This window comes from Calypte anna, chromosome 3, assembly GCF_003957555.1.
Source record: "Calypte anna isolate BGI_N300 chromosome 3, bCalAnn1_v1.p, whole genome shotgun sequence".
Taxonomy (NCBI): Eukaryota; Metazoa; Chordata; class Aves; order Apodiformes; family Trochilidae; genus Calypte; species Calypte anna.
Window position 1 is genome coordinate 76,255,108 of NC_044246.1, and position 19,951 is coordinate 76,275,058.

The 19,951-nt window shown below is 39.9% G+C and overlaps 1 protein-coding gene, 1 long non-coding RNA gene and 1 pseudogene across 2 annotated transcripts; 2 read left to right on the plus strand and 1 right to left on the minus strand.

Moving 5' to 3' along the window:
* The first annotated feature begins 48 nt into the window (after positions 1-48).
* On the plus strand, positions 49-1,237 carry LOC103533809 (annotated as a pseudogene).
* A 3,507-nt stretch (positions 1,238-4,744) lies between these two features.
* LOC115598151 lies at positions 4,745-8,476 on the minus strand. Its single transcript, XR_003987429.1, has 3 exons — positions 8,403-8,476; positions 8,026-8,108; positions 4,745-4,784 (listed from the first exon to the last, which is right to left on the minus strand). It is a non-coding gene; the product is annotated as an uncharacterized LOC115598151 (long non-coding RNA).
* A 4,953-nt stretch (positions 8,477-13,429) lies between these two features.
* Positions 13,430-18,648, plus strand: NDUFAF4 (NADH:ubiquinone oxidoreductase complex assembly factor 4). The gene is made up of 3 exons (XM_030448565.1): positions 13,430-13,587; positions 14,290-14,387; positions 16,552-18,648. Exons 1-3 carry the CDS (start codon positions 13,461-13,463, stop codon positions 16,846-16,848), a joined length of 522 nt encoding a protein of 173 aa, XP_030304425.1. The 5' UTR covers positions 13,430-13,460; the 3' UTR covers positions 16,849-18,648.
* The last annotated feature ends 1,303 nt before the right edge of the window (positions 18,649-19,951 follow it).

The following is a 19,951-nucleotide window of genomic DNA, read 5'->3' on the forward strand; positions in this document are numbered from 1 at the left end:
AGGAGCTGTAAATTCAGGAATAACACTGTTATTGGCATAGTCGGTATTATGGAAAAAGAAGTTAAAACAATCACTAAACCATTCAAAATTAATAAAAGCAGACCTTAACAATGAAAACAGATCTGCAAATCATAGAGAGAAAAATGAAAGAAGCATAAACAGATCTTCAAGAAACTAGAGTTCCTCTGGCTGAGAAAGAATTCGTGGTTTCAGTTCTGGAAGACACCAAAGAAAACGTTCACAGCACAGATAGCCATTCGGTTAGTACTATTAATACTAAAAGATGTATCTATGCAAAACTGGATCATAAGTAGGGTGTTTATCAGCATAGTGCTATCATCCAAATACATTTGCAGAAGAAATTAATGTTTGTTCAATAAAATACAACATTTAGTTAGTGAGAACTGAGTCTGAAGCAGCAACATATGTTGAAACCTTATGAATATTTTATAGATGGCCTCCTATCTACCAGTTGTTCAGCAAATGTATCTGCATTAGTTGTATCAGCACCTTTTGCTCTGGTGAATAATTGCTGTCCACTGAACTCCCTTTCCCATCTAAAAAAATATTAGAATATATGACTGCCATTTGCCACGAAAATCACAGAGGTTTTCTGAGGAGCAAATATGTGGGTTAGGAAAAACATTAGATTAGATTTTAGATTAGCATTAGATTAGATTTAGAATTAGAAATTGTCCTGGAACTAGACCGTCAGTTTCAGAATAACACAAAGGAATTTTCTGATGTAACCAATGAGATGAAGGGCCATAAAAAGAAGTAAGTATCTTCTTGAGAGATTTCTGTTTCACTCTGCAAAAAATAACAGGAAGAAAAAAGCTCTTATTCAGCTGCAAGATACTGTGAGAATTTAAGAGCAGAAGTGGAAATGACAACACTTGTATATACAAAGAACACAAAAGAATTAGTATCCTCACTGCAAAAACAGCTTAACCTGTTGGCACATGAGATACAGAAGAACTTAGCTGGTATACTGTAAAAAATGAAAGTTGAAAGATCACCATCAGTGCTGGGCAAGAAAGTGTTTACCCTGAAACTATGGACCTAGTCAGCAGTAAAACTTCTGCTTCAAAACAAATTTATTGCATCTCTGAGTAATTTCCTTCAACAGTTCAAAGACATGAATAGTGAAAACAAGAAGATGCTGCTGGAATCCATTGTCTGTTCTCAGGAACTTCTTAGCAATTTCACAAATGTGTTTCAGGATACTTGTAAATAGAATGAATTTAGAAATGCTTAGGTAGTTAGCCTTGTAAATCAGTAGCAGTTCTCCTTCAGCAATGAGAAACTGTGGCTCCAGTGTTTACAGTAGAAAACAAGGTTCATGCCTGAGGTAAGGACTTTACATTGAATATTTTGTTCTGTGTTAAGATGAGGTAGATGTGGTCTGGAACCACCACACTGAAAAAATAGATGCTACAGTAGGTTTTATTATATCCATATTCATAATATAGTCTTTTGCATTTAGAGATCCTTGACATACTGCTTGCATTAAAGCTAACTGATTTATTATTTTAAAAATACTGGAAGTCACTCAAGAGAGCTGCAAACCAACAGCCTATACTGACCTTAAAAAAAAGAAAGCATATGTCATGTTGCTGCCAGCCATGTTCAGGATTTCCACATCTGTGCCCTCGTTTAGAGGTCTAATGCAGTAACTGCTGAAAAAAAAAAAAGAATCTTCTTATCAATTTCCCATGTGTGCTCACTAAAAGCCAGTCAATAAATAAGTCAATAAATAAGAACTTGTTCAAAGGATGGAATTGTCCTATGGTTATTGGAAGCTCAGAGCTAAACAGCAAACAATTCTGAGTAACAGGGAAATGCAATGGATTTATGTATTATATACAACTTTTCTCAAGATTAATAGTGAATTTTGCCACGCAGAATTAACAAAGCAAGTGACTGTTAAAGGAACAGAAAAATTCTCCTCAAATACAGACTTGTCAGGATCTTTTATTCTCCTTAAAGGAGCTTATATTGCTACAAATATACTCCCTTAGATATTTTTTATAAGTCTGACTTAGAGATTGGCATCAGTGTAATTTCTTTATCACTGCAACATATGGCAGAGTTTCCTGCTGCCAAAACATGGCCATGTTTCAGCCTCCGGGTACAGCTGGGTTTAACTTAAAACTGAGACTGTTTTCAAACAAAGATACAGAATTTTATGTTACTCCTTCTGACACCATAAAGGAAAAGTAAATTCAAAATTCCTGTCACCAGAACCTCTGTGAACATTACAGTGCCTAGTGGTTCCAGTAATGCTAAGAAGCATTATTTCACTCTAGCTTTTGAATAACATCTAAAATGACAGTCACTACTATGTTAGGATCTTGTATCACTTAGCTACCCACACTGAAAAATTCTTCACATCCTGGAATGGATTTGCAAGATTCTGAATGTTATGGTGATTTGTGATGAGTTTCCCACATAACCACAAGTTATAGCAGTAACTGATCAATGATTCTGTAAACCTTCTGTTCTCAGAGGCTCTTTACAACTCATCCGTACTTAACCCATCCTTTCCTCTTACAGTGCTCTTCCTGATTTGCAAAGCCGAATATAAACCTGCTGTGCTGGTGCATGTTATCTCAACATTTTGAAAATGAGCCAGGCAATCAGACAAATCCTAGTTATATTTGAAAGTATAGCAAGCACCACTATTTTGATTGAAACATTTATAAAAATATAACACTACACTTAAGTTCTGAGCAGTCTGCTATGTTGAGTGTTTTCCAGATCATATGGCAGTACCACAAACATTTAAAGAAAACAAACAGAATAAAGGTCCAACATCAGAAAAAAGGGAAGAAAAAAATATCTGCAATCCCATTCTCCCATCTTGCAATTGGAGCTAGAAAAAAATCTCAGTATTTCTGATTATTGGTGGAGTTTGACAGAGACCAATTGCACCTGCTTAAAAGAAGCCCCATGGGCAAACAAAAATTAAAACAGGTAAGGGAGTAACTATTCTCTCCTCAGCAGTAAGTATATAAATAGTAGCATTAGCTGTAAAATTGGAGTTGTCTAGGTTACTGCCTTGACCTGGTTCTTTCATTTGGAACAGGCTTAGTCAGATGAGGTGACATTCCCTACAGGAGGAAGGAAGTTTCCTGATGGGTAGTAGGTCCCATAACGTCCTGTTCTTAACTTTGCAATGCTCCTCTGCTATGTGTGTTGTTCTAAATACATCCCTGAATGCAGCCCAGAGCATTTACAGAAAGGAAAATAATTACATGAGAAAATAATGAAACAATTCTTTAAGCAACCCATACAGTACAGTCAGCAGGTAAGCTGCTGGCCACTGAAAGTTAACAATATTTTTATTTCTCCATCTCCTTTTTCTAGATGCCCCATCCTGTTCCCAAAGAACAGTTGAGCAAGGCTCAGCTTGAGGCTGCTTTAAACAGAATCATTCTCCACTTCAGTGTTGAAATCAAAATAGTCTGGCACGTTAGATGTGACAATCCACAGCTTTTATTTCTATGAAGTGGGAGGTGTATTCCTAACATCAAGCAAGAGTATTTTACTGCCAGTATTTTGAAAATATAGTTGCTCCATTTAGCATGTAGCTGCAGCAAGAGGGGCTGAAGGCTTCAAAGTATGAGAGTTTCCATGGCCAGATGAAAGGGATCATGATAGGGCTGTCAAAGGAAGTGCAGGGACAGAGCCTTGGAGAAAATTGTCCAGAAGAGCATGCACTCCTGCAGTGCTTTTCCCACTTTGATAGATGAACTTGTATATATAATGCATTATTGAGCCTGGTGCAAGCGTTGACACCATCACTCTGCTAATGAAAGCTTAGGTCTCAGTGTAGAGCACTTTGCATGCCTTTGTTTTCAAAACCAGTGTACCTAAGGAACCTCAGCCTCTTCAGATTCCTTCATTTCACTGAATACTGATAAATGACAGCACTGAGCTATGTTGTTATATCTTCAGCAGTTTTTAGGCTAGCCTGGCCAAACTTGGACTGCTTACGTCAGGCTACTGACATCACTTGAATGTGACTGCAGAACATACCACCTGTGGAACAGTAGGTAACACTACAGATAAAAAGGGTAACAAAGATTTATACATATTGATTTGGACTTCATGTGATAGCTTTCCTGAAGGCCAAAGAATGCTCATTGATCTATGGTATTTGTTAGTTTAAGTAACCAATTTGTAAGCTTCTCTGTGCTTTCAGCTAGAAAGCTTTGACTAAAAAAAAAAAAAAAAAAACAAACCCCCAAACCCCAAAGTTAATGGTTTTCTGCACAGGCATGGTACATTGAGGTGGCAGCCCCTTCTTGCAGATGGGACAAGTAGTGCCAGCTGAAGAAGGATTCTCCATTAGAGACAATGAATGCACTATTTGATTGCAGCCCATAATTGTTAACACACAAAAAGATTCTTGAAAGCAATTTCAGGATGATAGATTCCACTATGGGAACAAGGCAACTTGTGTACACTGTCTGCTCAGATAGACAGCAAGTTGTAATAATGCAAGAGACACCAAAATGCAGATGACATCTAACTTTCAAGAGATGTACCTCTGATTTATGGAGAAGTCTAAATCCTATTTAAGGTTAGTAGGAGTGATAATTTACTTTCATTCCAGCTACAGTCAAATGGCTTTTTTTTTTTTTAAATTATTTAAATCTGAAACCACAGAGGTAATTTTCTCAAATCATTCACCAGAATGACTTGCCTGGTGTGGAAGTTGAACAATCTGTTCTGAAGCCAGGAGGTTTGGGAATTGTCTGGGGAGTAGCTCTATACATCTGAGAGGAAGAGACCAAAAGCAGCATGAAGACAGATAGATTATGGGAGTTATTAAATGAAACATTTGCCTTGTGACAGCAGGGGCTATAGATGACAATGGACCCTGCCATCCATAAAGGCAACAAACACGACTCTCTGTGTGTGCACTAATGTTGTCTGTTGTCTGACACTCTGAGCATAGAAACCATCTCATGTTTCCTGCTGAGTTTCTTCAGAAAAAAAAAAAAAAAGGGGTAGGGGGGGCTGTCTTTTGCATATTGCTCAAGTCAAAAGATTGCTTGAGCAGGACTCTAATGAGCAAGATTCCTTCTGAAAATTCAAAGCCATCATCTGCTTCTCCCAGTGGAAAAACCTGCAAAATCAACAAAAACACGGCCTAAAATTCTAGCATTAAACAAAACAGTGATGCCATTCAACTCCCAGTCCACAGAAGCAATAAATTAAATGCAAGTATAACCTCTACAGCAAACACAAGTAATTAATTAACAAAATACTAAGTTGTAAAAAGTATTACCTTTTAAACCTTTCAGAGTTTAACTGTTACTAGGAAACAAGAAACACACTCTCATAGTTTCTCATAACAGAAAAATGTATCTTGCTTTCTTACTGGTATCTTCAGTTTGAACTGTAAAAATTTCATTTTATGAGACTATCCATGCAGAGCATGTTGCAGTCTGTCAGTGGAGATCACTGGTACACCATGTTTCAGCACAGAAAGAAAGAGAACAGATTCTGAGATTGATGCTCTTCTGAAGCCCGTGTGAACAGGCTGTAACTCTGCTCTGCACCATGCCCAAAGGCAGAGTATGGTACATCCACAGGGGTGTAAGAAAAAGAATAAAACACTGCATCATTGTAGCAATTAACCATTACAAGATTACCTACATTTTCAAAACACTTTAGGGTATTGAAAAATGACAAATAATTTCTCATGTTCCTTCTGGTGCACCTAGCAGAAACCTAAACATCTCAGTTCTTAGTCTGGTGAGAGATGAATTTTCCTCTGCTTCAAAGAGAGATACTCTGCAGAGATCCTTTTTATAGGCTTATTAGAGATTTTACACTAGGGTGAAGCTGACCCATGTCACAAACTGTTGAAAAGAGTCTGGCAGTATTTCTGTCAGGAGAAGAAATTGGTTCCTGTAATTCAGACAAGCCACCAACTGTCATTTCCTCTGGAGTAAATCAGTGTATGGAATTATTTAAAGTCTCCATCATCCACAGGCTGACAGTTCTGCTACTTATAGGGACAGCAGAGAACATCATCTCAGGGCAGCTGTTAGTTACTGGGGTCTGGTCTTAATCCATATTAGAAAAACATGAGTCATCCTGACAAACTGTTTATCAACTAAACAAATCTTGACCATTTTTGGCATTAATTTTCTAGCCCCAAAGTATGTCAGTCCCTATAGAGTTCTTGTACTGATGCCATGAGAGAACACTGCTGTTGCACTGTATTATGTATACAGGAAAGTGTGGTCCCTTCATCTTCATCCCAAAGACATCTTATATAAAGAACAAACTCTGCCTTCAAGGAGTCTCAGTAAGTCTGTGTTAAATGCTGGAGCTCTGAAGCTGATCATGCCCTTATTATAGAATCTAAAAGTGAACTTGTAGTATTTAAAGGTAGTACTTTTAAAAATATTTTTGAGACCTCTTTAATGGTCTATTTTAGCAGCCCCCAGAGCATCCTGACACTTACATATTTAAGACACTGTTTCTCTATATATAATTAGTAAATGTCATTGTTCAGAATTCATCTGTGTCTCACATGCTCCCCCCAGGTTTTAGATGCTGTGGAAAGAAAAGACACACAAAAGGGCTATCTAACATTGGTAATGATTTCCAATTGAACTCTAATACTGGCAGCCATGTGTTGGAATCATTGAAACATTTTCTTGTTTCTCTAATGCATACTCTACCAGCACAATTTGTATATGTAAGCTTTCAAGGAAATGGTGATAGCTACAAATGAAAATTAAAGGGCTAAGAAAGCTTGTATTAAGAGTATAATTAATTTTCTCTATTCATTTACATAATTTATACTATTTAGGAATAATGCAAAATTATACCAGCACAGCATTATTTGTCTAACTATATTCTCCTTCTGTGAACTAATCCAGCCCCAGACATTTTTTAGACACATTAATGGGTACTACTGCATTAGGTGTAGACCAAATCCATTGTAGTCAACATTACTCCTGTTACAACAGGCATTTTTCTGCTATGTTTTGCAATAATCCATATTTTCTTATTCCTAAATAAAATAAACCACCTTCTGTGGTAAATGAAGCCAGCAGAAAATAAGATGATTTTTTCCTGATCAGCAATATGAATACAAGTTGTTTAAAACAAGGTCTCTAATAATGGCTTCCACAACATATTTCATAGTATTATGTAGAAGTAAGAAACAAACAAACAAAACCCATGTACTAGTTAAGAGAAGACAGTTACAAAAGTCTTCCCTCAGGAATTTCCTCCCTGACTCTCACTGGAGATCATACACCCAAGCTGAGAATTTCTGATCCATTTAAAATGTAAATTTTTGTCGAGACCCTTTTCATTCCTACTTACCCTGTTCTGTATAAATGTTACTGAAGTCAGTGGGACTTTATATGTTTTTAGGTCAGTTACTAACTAAACAGTTACTATTTAAAACTTGGGGGGAAAGAATGAATGCCATCCTGAATTTAAGAAAAGATTGGGTCTGAATCACCAAGACATGACTATTTTAACTCTACTGGCTACTGTCTAAGAAAAGTTAGATGATGGTTTGTCATTTGTTTCTTGGACTAAGTGCTAAATTAATATGATGTATTTCTCGAATTATGCTCTGTAGCTTATCTTTTGATAATACAATGTTACATGTTTTGCTTTACTTCAGGACATTTACCTACAGTTTGTAAACTTACAGTCACATTTTCTTTGTTCTGCAGTCTGGTAGCTTCCTCTAACAGAAGCCTCTTTTACAATTAGTGGATTCATTTGCTTCTTGGAAATTAGAGGACTTGAAATCCAGAGAAATGGCTCATGGGAGCAGCCAGGAAAGATGTGTACACACAGCACAGGATTCAGTGAAGCTTTGCAAAACATGCTCTGCATGGGCCAGATAGACTTTTTAGATACTGTAGATCTAGAAAATTCCAGGTACAGGGTAGAGACTCAAATGCTACCTACCCAGCATAACACTGAATAAGCCACTAAACTTCATTGTAACTTCTACAGCTTCTTAAAACTTACCTTACTCATATATTAAAAATTATTTCCTAAGTGTTCACAGAGATTGTTTTGGCTTTCCTGCTTTGCACAACATTTGTCTTACCCTAGGTAAATAAAAAAGAATTCATTTTTTTAATGTAAACTCTGCTAACAATTGAAAAAATTCCAAATTTTAAAAGGAATAAATAAAACTCGTTCTGCAGCTACTTAAAGAAGCATGGAAATTCAAACCCATGATACATGTCACAGGTAATAGAACTAAATTAGAAAGTTCCATATACAAAGTACAGCATACCCATATAAATATTAATGCATGATCACAAATTGAAAACATAAAGAAATCACAAATATCCTTTTGCGAGGGAAAACTATTACATTATACTAGAATAGCATCTTACCAGGACATATAGGCTATATATTTCCATGTGTTATATTTCTTGAAAGATGCAGGTAACAACTATTTCAGGGGGTAGCTGGTGAATGGACTCAGAATATTAGCTATCTTCTGTACCACCAGATTGCTCCTGCAGTGCCAGTGCAGTAAAATCATGGTTACTGTGACTACCCAGATTCAGCCCTTCCTAAACTACAGCTGTGCTCCTATGGCCATTCTTTGCAGTACAGTAGACTGCATTGACACCAAAGATTTTTAGTCCTCTTGTTTTTTATGGCCTATGCTTACAAAAGCTAAATTAAGGTTCTCTGCCCAAAAAACTTTTTGCCTCCCTTAGATCATAAGAATGTACTAGAATTTCATTTCATTACTCAGATACAAGGATTCATACTAAAAAAAATCTTCAAGATTTTTCTTATGGTTTATTAAAGTTCCTAACAAGATTTTCTTACGATCTGGATAAATTTGAAAAAAAAAAAATAAATTGGTGGCTATTTGAACTTACTATAATGAAGTTTCAATTAGAAGTTAAATTTATCTATTGTTAATAGTAAACATTACAGACACTACTGATAACACATTCTTCCATTTTTAGGGATAGATCTCGACATTCTTGGCAAAAAGAACACACTATTAGCTTCCTGACCTTTTGTTTGCAATTCATTAAATCAGGCCACCTATCTAAAGTTCACTCTGAAGAAGTCCAACAGCCTTACTGAGGCAAGAAGGTTGAAATCAAGCCAGAGTTACAGGAAAGAATGAAGATGTCAGGTCTCTCAATTAGTATTGCAACCAAGAGCACAAGGGACTGAACCCTATGAGTAAAAATAAAATAGCACATGTAATTGCTATGATTAATTAACTACAGTATCAGGCTGCCTCATTTGCAAATGTGCTTGCTCCTGTTGTGCATTTCCAAGTCTAAGTAACCTGTTAATTGAGATATAAAAAATAGACAGGAAAATTAAGGAGGATTATTACATCAGGTATACCACAGTCAGTCAGAAGAATTTCAATATCTTGTCTCTGAATTGAATGTCATCTGACACAGAGCTAGTGACCTGTCTGGGCTGGGGTGTGAGCCTGTAAACTTGAGCTTGCTGCCTTCTCCATAAACTTCATCATATAAGGACTTGACAAAAAAGCCTTTAAATAAAGCACTGCAGCCACCTAGCCTTGAAAAGATGCAAGTGTTCAGCAACACTCTGATCACAGCCTGGAACTAAGCAAAACTCTCCACCTACGTAGGTACTTCAGGAGCCAGTAAAAGGTGAATCATCTAAAGCCAGTAACTCAGAAACAAACTGAATTAAATAACAGAACAAGCAGAAATCACTGGAGGGCAACAGTGCTGTAAAAGTCCATCATTCTTGAGTCTGTATTTACAAAGTTGCAGGACAGTCATTTTATCTTGGCTCATAATCAAGTCTTGCTAATGCTATGTTCTCTGGTTCTGCCTAACACTGATGAGATAAGGAACAAACACATCACTGTTCTCATTGTACTTACTGGGAAACCAGTAATCAGGGCAGGGGACTCAATTCCCTGAATCCTAATTATACATTAATTTTCTAGAGTATCCCTCTAGATTGTCATAAAGTATGAATAAACAGCAACGAAAAATATGAGAACAATCCAGTGTCTGTGGTAGTAAACATGGACAGAATCAAACCTAAACCTATGCTGCTACTGCTGCATAAGGGTGCTTCTAATTTTCCTCTACTGTTGACCTCTGGGTCATTTACAGTTCAAAAATCCTGTAGCAACCCTCATCTGCCTCCTCTTAAAAACTCTCAAGTTGGGCACCCATTACTAAAAAAAAGACACTTTGTTCACTGAGATTACCTTTCTATCTGGACTAATACACTGATTCCTGCTTTTCTTAACAGTAGAAAAATCAAGGAAACTTAGTAGTCCCTCATTACAATACAAGTTACGACCAGAAATTCCTCATTTTCCTTCTTGAAAGGAAATTTTCAATAACTCAGTTGGAGTTTTGATAGTAGCAAATTACCAAAAGTAATCTTTCATTTTCCACCCAGCTACAGAACTAGCTGAAAATGAAGAATGAAGAACACACAGCATAAAATCAGAGCTGGGATTAAAACCTGAAAGATCAAAGAATGTTCACAAATGTACTTTTTATTAGCCAGATACACAGCACTTTTAGAAATTTCTCTCTTGGAGGTGTGAAAGAATTAAAAAGAGATCTAGTGTGGCAGCCTATGGCCTGTGTGTTTTGTACAAGTGACAGATTTTTTCTCTGATGTGTTTAATGCTGCCCGCTGTTGATAACAGGTTGCTGGTATCCATGAACTCAAATGAACAGTCTTTGTTTTCTCTGCTTTGTTAAAGACCTACTTGAGAACTCATTTATTTCTTTTCTTATTTTTAAATTCCCTGGAAAAATGCATCCCATTGGTAACATTATGAGCTGAATAAATAGTTTTTCTGCTTTGAAGAACTACATATTCATATTTAATATCAACATGGTTGCATTGGTAAAATACCAAATTATCAAAAAAAAAAGTTTTTTTAATCTTCTGCTTGCTACAATCTAATAAAGGTTCTTTGAAATTAAATTCTTGTACTTCTGATGTTTCCTTATACATAAAAAGAACAGCCTTGTGCCATCCTCAGTGATAGGAAGTGACAGGCAAGGCATGGCATCACTATTTTTAACTGCCTTCTGTGAATTTATTTTGCTGTCAGTGAATATTAAAGCAGTTTCGCTCACATCCAGGCTTTACAGGGACAGAAGCCCTGTGCTGAGTTTGATCCCAGAAGCTGGCAGTTGTTGGCTCTTGAGGGGAGAATCCTTATTTCCAAAGCTGGCACAATGGCTTGCATCCACAGACAGATTAATAAAAATATCCTAGAGAAATGGTACACATCAAAGGTCTACAACCATCAAAGGGATCCTTTTGAATTTTACCAGTGCAGTTGTACCAGACAGGCTAACCACTTACAAAAACACCAAATCCTGTACTCAAGAACATAGGTTCAGTCAGCAAGTACTGATTCCTGATATTTATTTAAACTTAACACCAGACTGAGTCCAGTATCTTTAACAGCATCGATGTTCCTATCATCACTAGCATCACTTACCTTCTTAGTATCACTATACAGTGCCTAAAACCAGACAAGGTCAGTAAGTTTACTACCAAAGAACATAAATTAAAAACATATTTCTATCCTTTCCCTGCAGACAATGAGAGCCTTTAAAATGAAGAAGTGGGGAACCTGCACCTCCCGGATCTTCCAGGAGAGCAGAGATTCAGCAGGGACCATGTTTACAGTCCTGTGCCTCCATTGCCTTTATAAGTCAATTTGGCTTCCTTCACCCACTAGCTTGTCCTTTGGCTTCCCACTAAAGAAAACACTGTCTTTCATTACAAAGTACTCAAGCTCCCTGTAGTCTTAGGTGTCCATTGTAGTGAAATGAGGCAACCAGGTGCCACTAATTGCCAGGTAGTGGGCGTGAGCTTGTGTCAAGCCCACCTGTGCCTGATTAGGGCAGGCCCCCACTGCGCATGAGCAGGACCAGGGGGCCAATAGTCCATCACATCATTATTGTTATTATTAAATAATACTGCTAGAGGAGACCAGGTTCTGAAAACCCAAGTTTTGTATGGCCACACTAACAAGTATGACTAGATGGATGCAAGGACAGAAAATATGTGTTTTCCTCTCAAAAAAACATCACAGCAAGTTGGGTCTTGTCTCTGTCCTTAACACTTCCTCAGTAACATTCTCACTCGAAGTCACTTCAGTCGGGCATCTATTAAAATACATTAAAAAAACCTGCAAGCAGTATATAGCCATACACAACTTTAAAACATAAAGCAGTCACTTATTGGCTAAGTCCCATAGCAGCTGGAATTAATAAACCACTAATAATCTCCTTTGTCTTGGCTGAGTCGGCAATCATGCAGATGATCATCAAGCTTTATTGCTTCCTGCAGCAGGCTAAGTCCTCAGAATTATTCTTCCTCCCTTCCTTTCTCTCAGAAGATATTCTATCTTTTTATGCTTCTGCTTTTCTTCTCGAATCTTTACACTGCTGATATCATTGCAACAATTTTAGCTTAGTCTACAATTTTACTCTCATTAGGTTGTATGGCTCAAGACAGAGTACTTTCTCAGCTCCTTGTAGTTTAGCTATTTTTGAAGAAGTCAGAAGATTATTTGGTTGGGCTGAAAGAGGTCTGCATGCTGCTGTACCCCACACATTATAAAAAGTGATGGGGAATTTAGATTTTCATGTCTTCTAGAGGGTATCTACTTAACAAAATTATTTCTGTCACTGAATAAAGGAGTGAAGCGCCTGTATGGAAATGTTATACATGTTATCGGCAGTAAGAGGCAGCATCCCTAAGTACTACCATGTTACCGTCATCCAAGTAAAGCCGTGAGATTTCAAGAGGATGGGACACCCAACACACACCGAGAGGCTCCCCTCAGTCTTACTCTCGGGCCCTTCGGTACCGCTACTATCCGAACCGGAGCAGACAGCGGGCGCCTGCTTTCTTCCCCTTCTCTCTGCCCGGACTCCCTTGGTCCCAGCAACTCCCGTAACCCCGCTATGAAATCAAGCGGACACGGGGTACCCGGGAGCTCCTCCGCCACCTCCTGTGCCTGTTCCGGCAGCCGCAGCTCAACCGGGAGCCCGCCCGCTGCCAGGGGAAGCATTACACGGCGAGACTCGCTCGGCCTTGGCTCCCACCAGCGCTGGGGGACGTTTCCCCGCGGGCTCCGGTCACATCACCCGTTTAAAAAAGCCACGGGAAGACCGAACCGCCAGGGGCGGGCCGAGAGCGAGGGAAGAACAGCGCCGTGGTGCAGTGAAATAAAAGTGGGGATTGTCTCGTCTGCGGGTGTTGTTTGTTTGGTTGAATTCCGTTTTCGGAGTTTGTTTTTTCTCTATTTTTTACTTTTAGCCCCCCAGCAGCCGCCGCCACCTTCCGCTGCTGCGCAGCACTCCAATCCCGCAGCCCTCAGTCGGGCAACTGCGCATGCGCCGGCGGTCTGCGCAGGCGCGGTGCCGACAGTAGTGGCGGCGATGGGCGGGCGGCTGGCCCGCGTGTTCCGGACTTTTAACGTGGAGAACCGGGCCCGCCGAGAGATCAGCAAGGAAAAGCCCACGCCCGCACCGCGACACCCCTCCCCTCCCCTGGAAGAGCTGGCCGGTGGGTAGCGCCTCGCTAAGTCGCGGGGCGACGCCGGAGGGGCTGTCAGTGGGGAACGGTGTCTGTGCGCCCGGCGCGGGGAGGCGCCACGGGGAGAGGATGGCGGCGGGTTGCGTGGGCGCGGTACCGGGAGCAGGGGGTGACGGGGAGCAGCGGGGCAGCGGCGCGTCCCGTCCCGGCGTGGAGCGGGTCCGGTGACATTGAGAGCGGGGCGGCTGGGCGCGCGGGGCATGCTGGGAGCACCATTCGGCGGCAGTTGCTAGGGGCGGTTGCTAAGGGCGGCCGGGGCAGCGGCCGGCGGGCTCTCGGTACCGGATCCGCGGTGCCGGCCCGCACCCAGCGGAGCTAGAAGCTGGACCGCTCCGTAGGCCGCTGCGGAGCAGGGAGCGAGCGTTCCGCAGTCGAGTGCCTTCCATCGTGCCGCTTGGCCTGGCCGGCAGTGCGGGAATGCACAGTTGAAGCTACGGCCTCATTATTTTCCTTGGTCGCCCCCTCCTTTTTCTGACTGCGGGTTGTGTTATTTGTGTGCGAAGCCGTGTTGTTGGCTCTCGAGAAGATGGCAAAATGAAACCTTGCTGAGAATCACTGTGTGTCAGGGGGAGCTGGTGGAACTAGCAAAAGAGTAGCAATTTGATTCAGACCTGCCTTTTCTATTACTTTTTTTTTTTCTTTCTCTTCCTTTCTTCTCGCCGATGCATTCAGACCGCCCAGAGATACAAGAAGAAATTTCCAAAAAGGATGACAGGCTCCTCACCTTGTTAAAAGATGTTTATGTGGAGTCCAGAGATCCACCTGTGCGAGTGAGTATGTCTCTCTGTAGGAGGCATACCAGCACCAGCTTTGTGCTTTTCAAACTCAGCACAAATTCTGTATAAAGAAAAATGCTCTGTTACTGCCTAAAAGCCACCCTTTTTATTGATAAAAGTGATGTATTCATTACTCATACATTAGCTGTTAACAGGCTTTATGGTCTTGAACATGTGGTTGGCAGTAGCTATACAACCTTTCAGATGTTTATGGAGTCTTTTAATATCATGTTGATCTTTGTTTTTCACCTGAATCCCCACTTTTCCTGCCTCTAAGGCAGACGGACAGTTGGTTAGCCTTTTGCAAAGATCTCTCATAGATCTTTTAGAAGAGATTGGGAATACTGTAGGGTCATGGATGTGGTAGAGAATAAAGACAATATTTTAGTGGAGTCTTTAGCAACGAGTACTAATGTTGTGCACTGCAGAGGCTTTTTCCTTACGTAGCTAAGGAAGTTTCAGCTTTTTTCTGCATAACTTTCTGTATTTTTTTAGTGATTAGTTTCCTCATTGCCAACAGCTGCAGTCTTTGCCCTGGAAAGCAAAGTATACCCCTTCCAGTAAAATACAAACTGGAGTTCAGTCTCCTCCATCATGTTTTGTGGCCTGTTGCATTACTGGACCACTTTATTCTACCTGCTTTATTCGGTAATAAAAGTTTTATAATCACCTACCAATAGAATTCCTAAGTCCCTCTAATTTGCCACTTTCATAGTACCTTGCATTCAAGACTAAAATTGGTTTCCAAGTAATCTCTATCCATAACATCCATATCAGAGGTTAGGGCCCTTAAAGAGCTGAAAGTCTAACTTCAATAACTTTCAATATTAATTTGTTAGTCTGACACAGGAGATTTGAGAAAAAGCCAAAAGTAGAACAAATCTTAGTGCTTTATTCCATACCTATTCTGAGGTTGTTATCATTTAATGCTTGCAGTTGTTAGGAAGGACATAATTCATGTATTAGCACAGAGGCTTGTGGACAAAACTTTATCCAAAAGCTTCCTTTAGTTCCTGATGTTATTCTGAATAGTTGGTGAATTGTGTTATGTGTACATAACTCTTTGTATAATTGGTATGTGGTAAGTGGAAAAGCGGCAACTTTTAAGTCCTAAAGTGGCAGATACTGAGAGACAGATATTTTATGAAGACCTGAAAAATTATTATCTAAGCACAGTTTTAGCACAAAATAAAAGGACGAAATGGAGAACTGCTAGCATGATCAGACATTCTCTGTAATTAAGAGGCAGATATGCAATTACAGATGCTGTGGCACCTATAGCTATGTAGTGTGCCTGCCCGTGTCAGGGGGTTGGAACTAGATGATCCGTAAGGTCTCTTCCAACACAAAGCATTTTATAGTCTGTGATTCACATCAGTTTTCTCAGCTTGTGAGTTGATGCAGTGTGTCTGTGGACTCTGATAATTTGAAAAGTACTTTTTCTTAAATTTAAGGTTTTCATTATGTGTTTTTTGAAGTGGACACTGGTTGAATCTCAGTAAATAAAGGTAATATGGGAAGAGCAAAGCTTGTTTGGAAATTACTTGGAAATATGAAGAGACTTGAGAGACAAGACTTCACGTGTCAGCACTGCTATAGTCATGGGAATTAAACTCCACACAGTGCTGAGAAAATGATTTCTTTTTGTCCAGCAAAGCTTGTTCTCTAGACAGAGCAAAAGAAGGGATACCTTTGGTTGAAAAATATCTGAAAATTAAAAAAAAGTGAGAGAGACTATGAAACAGAGTTCCAGTGGCATCAGAAGAAGAAATCCAATTCGTAGTAACTTTATTTGTTTGTTCTTCCCTTGCCATGAATCAGTACCAAATACTAGGTTATGTGCATTTACATTTGGCTACCAAAATCTATAGTTTGCCTTGTATAAAGGGCTGCCAAATCTGTACAACACTTCAGAGTTCAATGGGTGGTAACTTTTCAGAGATTGGGTGGGGGTTGACATCAGATGTAGAATGGCTGTGGATGAACTGACAATTTTTGTGATGTCAAGGCATTTTTTATCTCTTTTTTTTTTTTAATGATGTGAAAATGGGAAAAGCTAACAGCAAATGCCATGTTTAGGGAAACAGTTTGGCTGCTGCATTATGCGTAATAATCAGAACTGATATTAAGCTCTTTTTGTTTTCCTTCCTGCAATCAGGTAAAAGATGGAGGTGGTGAACATCTTCCACGTAAACAGGAAGAAAAGAGACTTACAAAACTAGGCCACTTGGGAGAACTAGATGTTAAGAAAGTTCCCAAAGGCAAAATTTCCCTTGTGGAGGCTCTAACACTTCTTAATAATCATAAACTTCAACCTGAAGTATGGACTGCAGAGAAAATAGCAGTGGAATACAGTCTGGAACTGAAGGAGGTCCACTCTCTCCTGGAATTCTTCATTCCTTTCGCTGTGCGGGAGTTTCCTAAAGACACCAAAAAAGCTATAAAGCCAACATAAAAATAATTACCAAAACCTTGGATCTCACTTGTGTCTTAATTTTACTCTTGAGTATATTTGATGTCTGAAAAGAGCTGGTAATGTGTGATCCATCAAGGCTGCATCTTTGTTCCAGTAAAATGTATTCAAGCAATTCCATTCTGTATTGGATGGCTTCAGTTACATACAGCAATTACAGGACACAGTTTGTAAACCAGAATATAACTAGTAAGCCATTATGAGAGCATGTTGCACCATTCTTATTATCCCATTCATATGAGTTCAGTGAAAACATGCAAGTTCTAGCAAGAACTTTACCTTAACACATTGCCTTTCTTAGCAGAGATTTCCTGGCCTTCAGTGAACTTGGTGCTCTGTGTGTCTCTGTATTTGTTTGCCAGTGTTCTTTCATGGGCATGCTGTATGTCCAAACAGCTGTGTGTCTTTTGTGTAAGAATAGAATTATATTTATACTTTATAAAGAAGGCTAACCACAAGCTCACTGGAGAAATTCAGCTGTGTCACACTTAAAATAAAAAGGTGAAGAGCGAGAAGGCTGCAGCAGTAATGGCTGATGTGTAGCTCCTCTTCTCTGATTTAGCTTAAATATTTACACCTCCTCAGGGACTGTATGACAGCAAGTTTGTAAAGAGTGATGATCTTCCAGCATAAGTATCCTGCAGCAGTCTATGGCACCTACTGTATGAGAAATGATGATTCATATTCTAAGTAACAGGTAGCTATGAAATGCATGTGGATCTACTAATTGGGCCCATTAGATTTTTCTGCAAATGTCTGCCTGTCTTACAATAACCTTTGTTCCCCATGGAGGCCTTGTCTGACTTACTCAAATCTGGGCTGTATCAGATCCTGTTCACTCATGTAAGTTACCCACATGCTACCAGACTGAAGATGAGGAGCATCCTTTCCAATTTTTAATAAAGGATGACACCAACTGTGAGGTGGTAACTGGATTGTAACCTTGATGCTGTGACTTATCAGGTCTGTGTAGGTAAGGAATAAGTTTTGCACTGGTTATTAATACTGTAGTGAAAACTGCTTCGTGTTTGCCATTTAAGCCAGGGGGAAGAGAGGGTGGGGGACAATCAGGAATTATACTTAAATGTGCTTTATGATTTCCTGCATTCAAAAGAAAAAAATATTGCATGACGCTAAGGTTTCTGGTGCCCATTACCAAAGAAGATAAATTTATTAACAGGGTGGAAATCAGTACCAGACCTAAAATGTAGCTTCCAGTTTAAGAACTCTGCCAGTTTGTTTCAGATTTCAGTCTCTAGTAAATATCTCACAAAAGGATGATCAGCTTTGCTAGCAAGATTCTTCCCACTTACCTTTCTCCAACAGAACAAGGTATTTACAGTGCAGAATTCCACAGGTTTATTCAGGATCTATCTTGAATCATTTCTGAAGCATGCAACTCTGAAACTTGGTGAAAGATGACACCTAAGTGCACTGTATGAAAATATGACACTGTTATTCTTATGTGTGGTTTGGGACTAGGCCTGTCATCATTATTCCTGTAGTATAATTGGGGCAGAGCTGCACTCTTAAACCAACACATCTGAATTATGTATCAGAATAAGATTTTTTTTTCCCTCAAAATACTCTGTCTTACAGAATGTTGTAGCAGAAATACTTGTCTGTTTATCCTAATGTAATTAAGGTCATATTCAGAAAAAAAAAACAACTCACAAAATGCATTTGGTACAGATACTGTTGTTATTACCTGAGGCACTGTGATTTTATTCTTTAAAAATGAATCTTTATGTATTGGAATTGATTAAAAACTCACTACAGTCAGCACCAGATAACCATGCCACTTAACTATATATGTGTTTTGGTTTCTTTAGTCTGCCTTTGTTCACTCTCTGTGATGTGGCTACACCATTACCATACCCTGTTTCATCTATAAAGGCCCTAGAGGCATTATGATATACTACTGCTCTGCTTACACTCTTAGCAGGCATGTGCTTTGGGGTGTTTTGGCTGGAGCATTTAAAGTGATAAACACAAAACTTCAAGACAAAATCCTGCCTGTGAGTAAAATGATTGCAAAGCTATCCTGGTTTCTCTGGAGCCAATATCCTGTCCTCAGAACATTATGGTCCATGGTGAGGAAGCAGGAAGGTCCCACTGATCAGAGATGGGCCAGGGATCCCTGGAAACAGGTGAACTGGTGGCCCAGAAGGCTCCTCTGGAGCAGGGAACTTCTGCACAGGGCATTCATCATCTGAAAAATGAGGCACAGTGCAGTTTGCTGTTGGCACTCTGATTACTCTGCTGGTCACCTGCCCCCCCTGCTGGGCAATGTCAAACCAGCATTATGAAGGCATTGCTGATGGTAGGAGGCCATAAAATCTTTGTCTTAGGCAAAAATACCCATTGTTCAGCTTTCACAGTCTCTTCAGACGTGGAGTGTTTTCTTTGTCCAAAGTTTACAAGGTGATGGAGCATGGATCTTTTCTTTGCTCTAGTGGGAAAGCTTATCCCTGATCAAGGGCTCTAAACACTACAGTTTTATCCCAGGCAGGCTACCAGACACAGCCTGCTGCAAGGTCCTTGGCAGGTGTGTCCTTAAACTATGTCCAAGTGAGTACATGTTTGAACACTGTCTTTACAGTTAGTGTCTGGGGCAAGAGTTGCATGTTTTTTAGAACTGTTTGTTTTGTAGAATCATAGAATGGTTTGAGTTGGAAGGGACCTTAAAGATCATCGAGTTCCAATTCCCATGCTATAGGCACCTCCAACTTGACCAGCTTGCCCAAAGCCCCATCCAACCTGGCCTTGAATGCTTACAGGGAGGGGGCAGGCACAGCTTCTCTGGGCATGCTGTTTCAGTGTCTCACCACCTTCAAAGAACTTCTTCCTCATATCTACATGCCCTTGGCAAAAGCCCCTCCTCAGCTTTCCTGTAGGCCCCCGTCAGGTACTGGAAGGCTGCTGTAAGGTCTTCTTGGAGCCTTCTCCAGGCTAAACACACCCAACTCTCTCAGTCTGTCCTCATAGGAGAGCTACTCCATCTCTCTGGTCTTTGTGGCCCTCCTCTAGACTTGCTCCAACAGCTCCATGTCCTTCCTGTGCTGGTGGCTCCAGAACTGGACAC

What these genes read in the sequence shown, in the direction of transcription:
- NDUFAF4 (XM_030448565.1), top strand. Translation starts at nt 13,461, where the DNA reads ATGGGCGGGCGGCTGGCCCGCGTGTTCCGGACTTTTAACGTGGAGAAC. An exon ending in TCCCCTGGAAGAGCTGGCCG is followed by an intron (nt 13,588 to 14,289) that starts GTGGGTAGCGCC and finishes CGATGCATTCAG; the next exon opens with ACCGCCCAGAGATACAAGAA. An exon ending in CCAGAGATCCACCTGTGCGA is followed by an intron (nt 14,388 to 16,551) that starts GTGAGTATGTCT and finishes TCCTGCAATCAG; the next exon opens with GTAAAAGATGGAGGTGGTGA.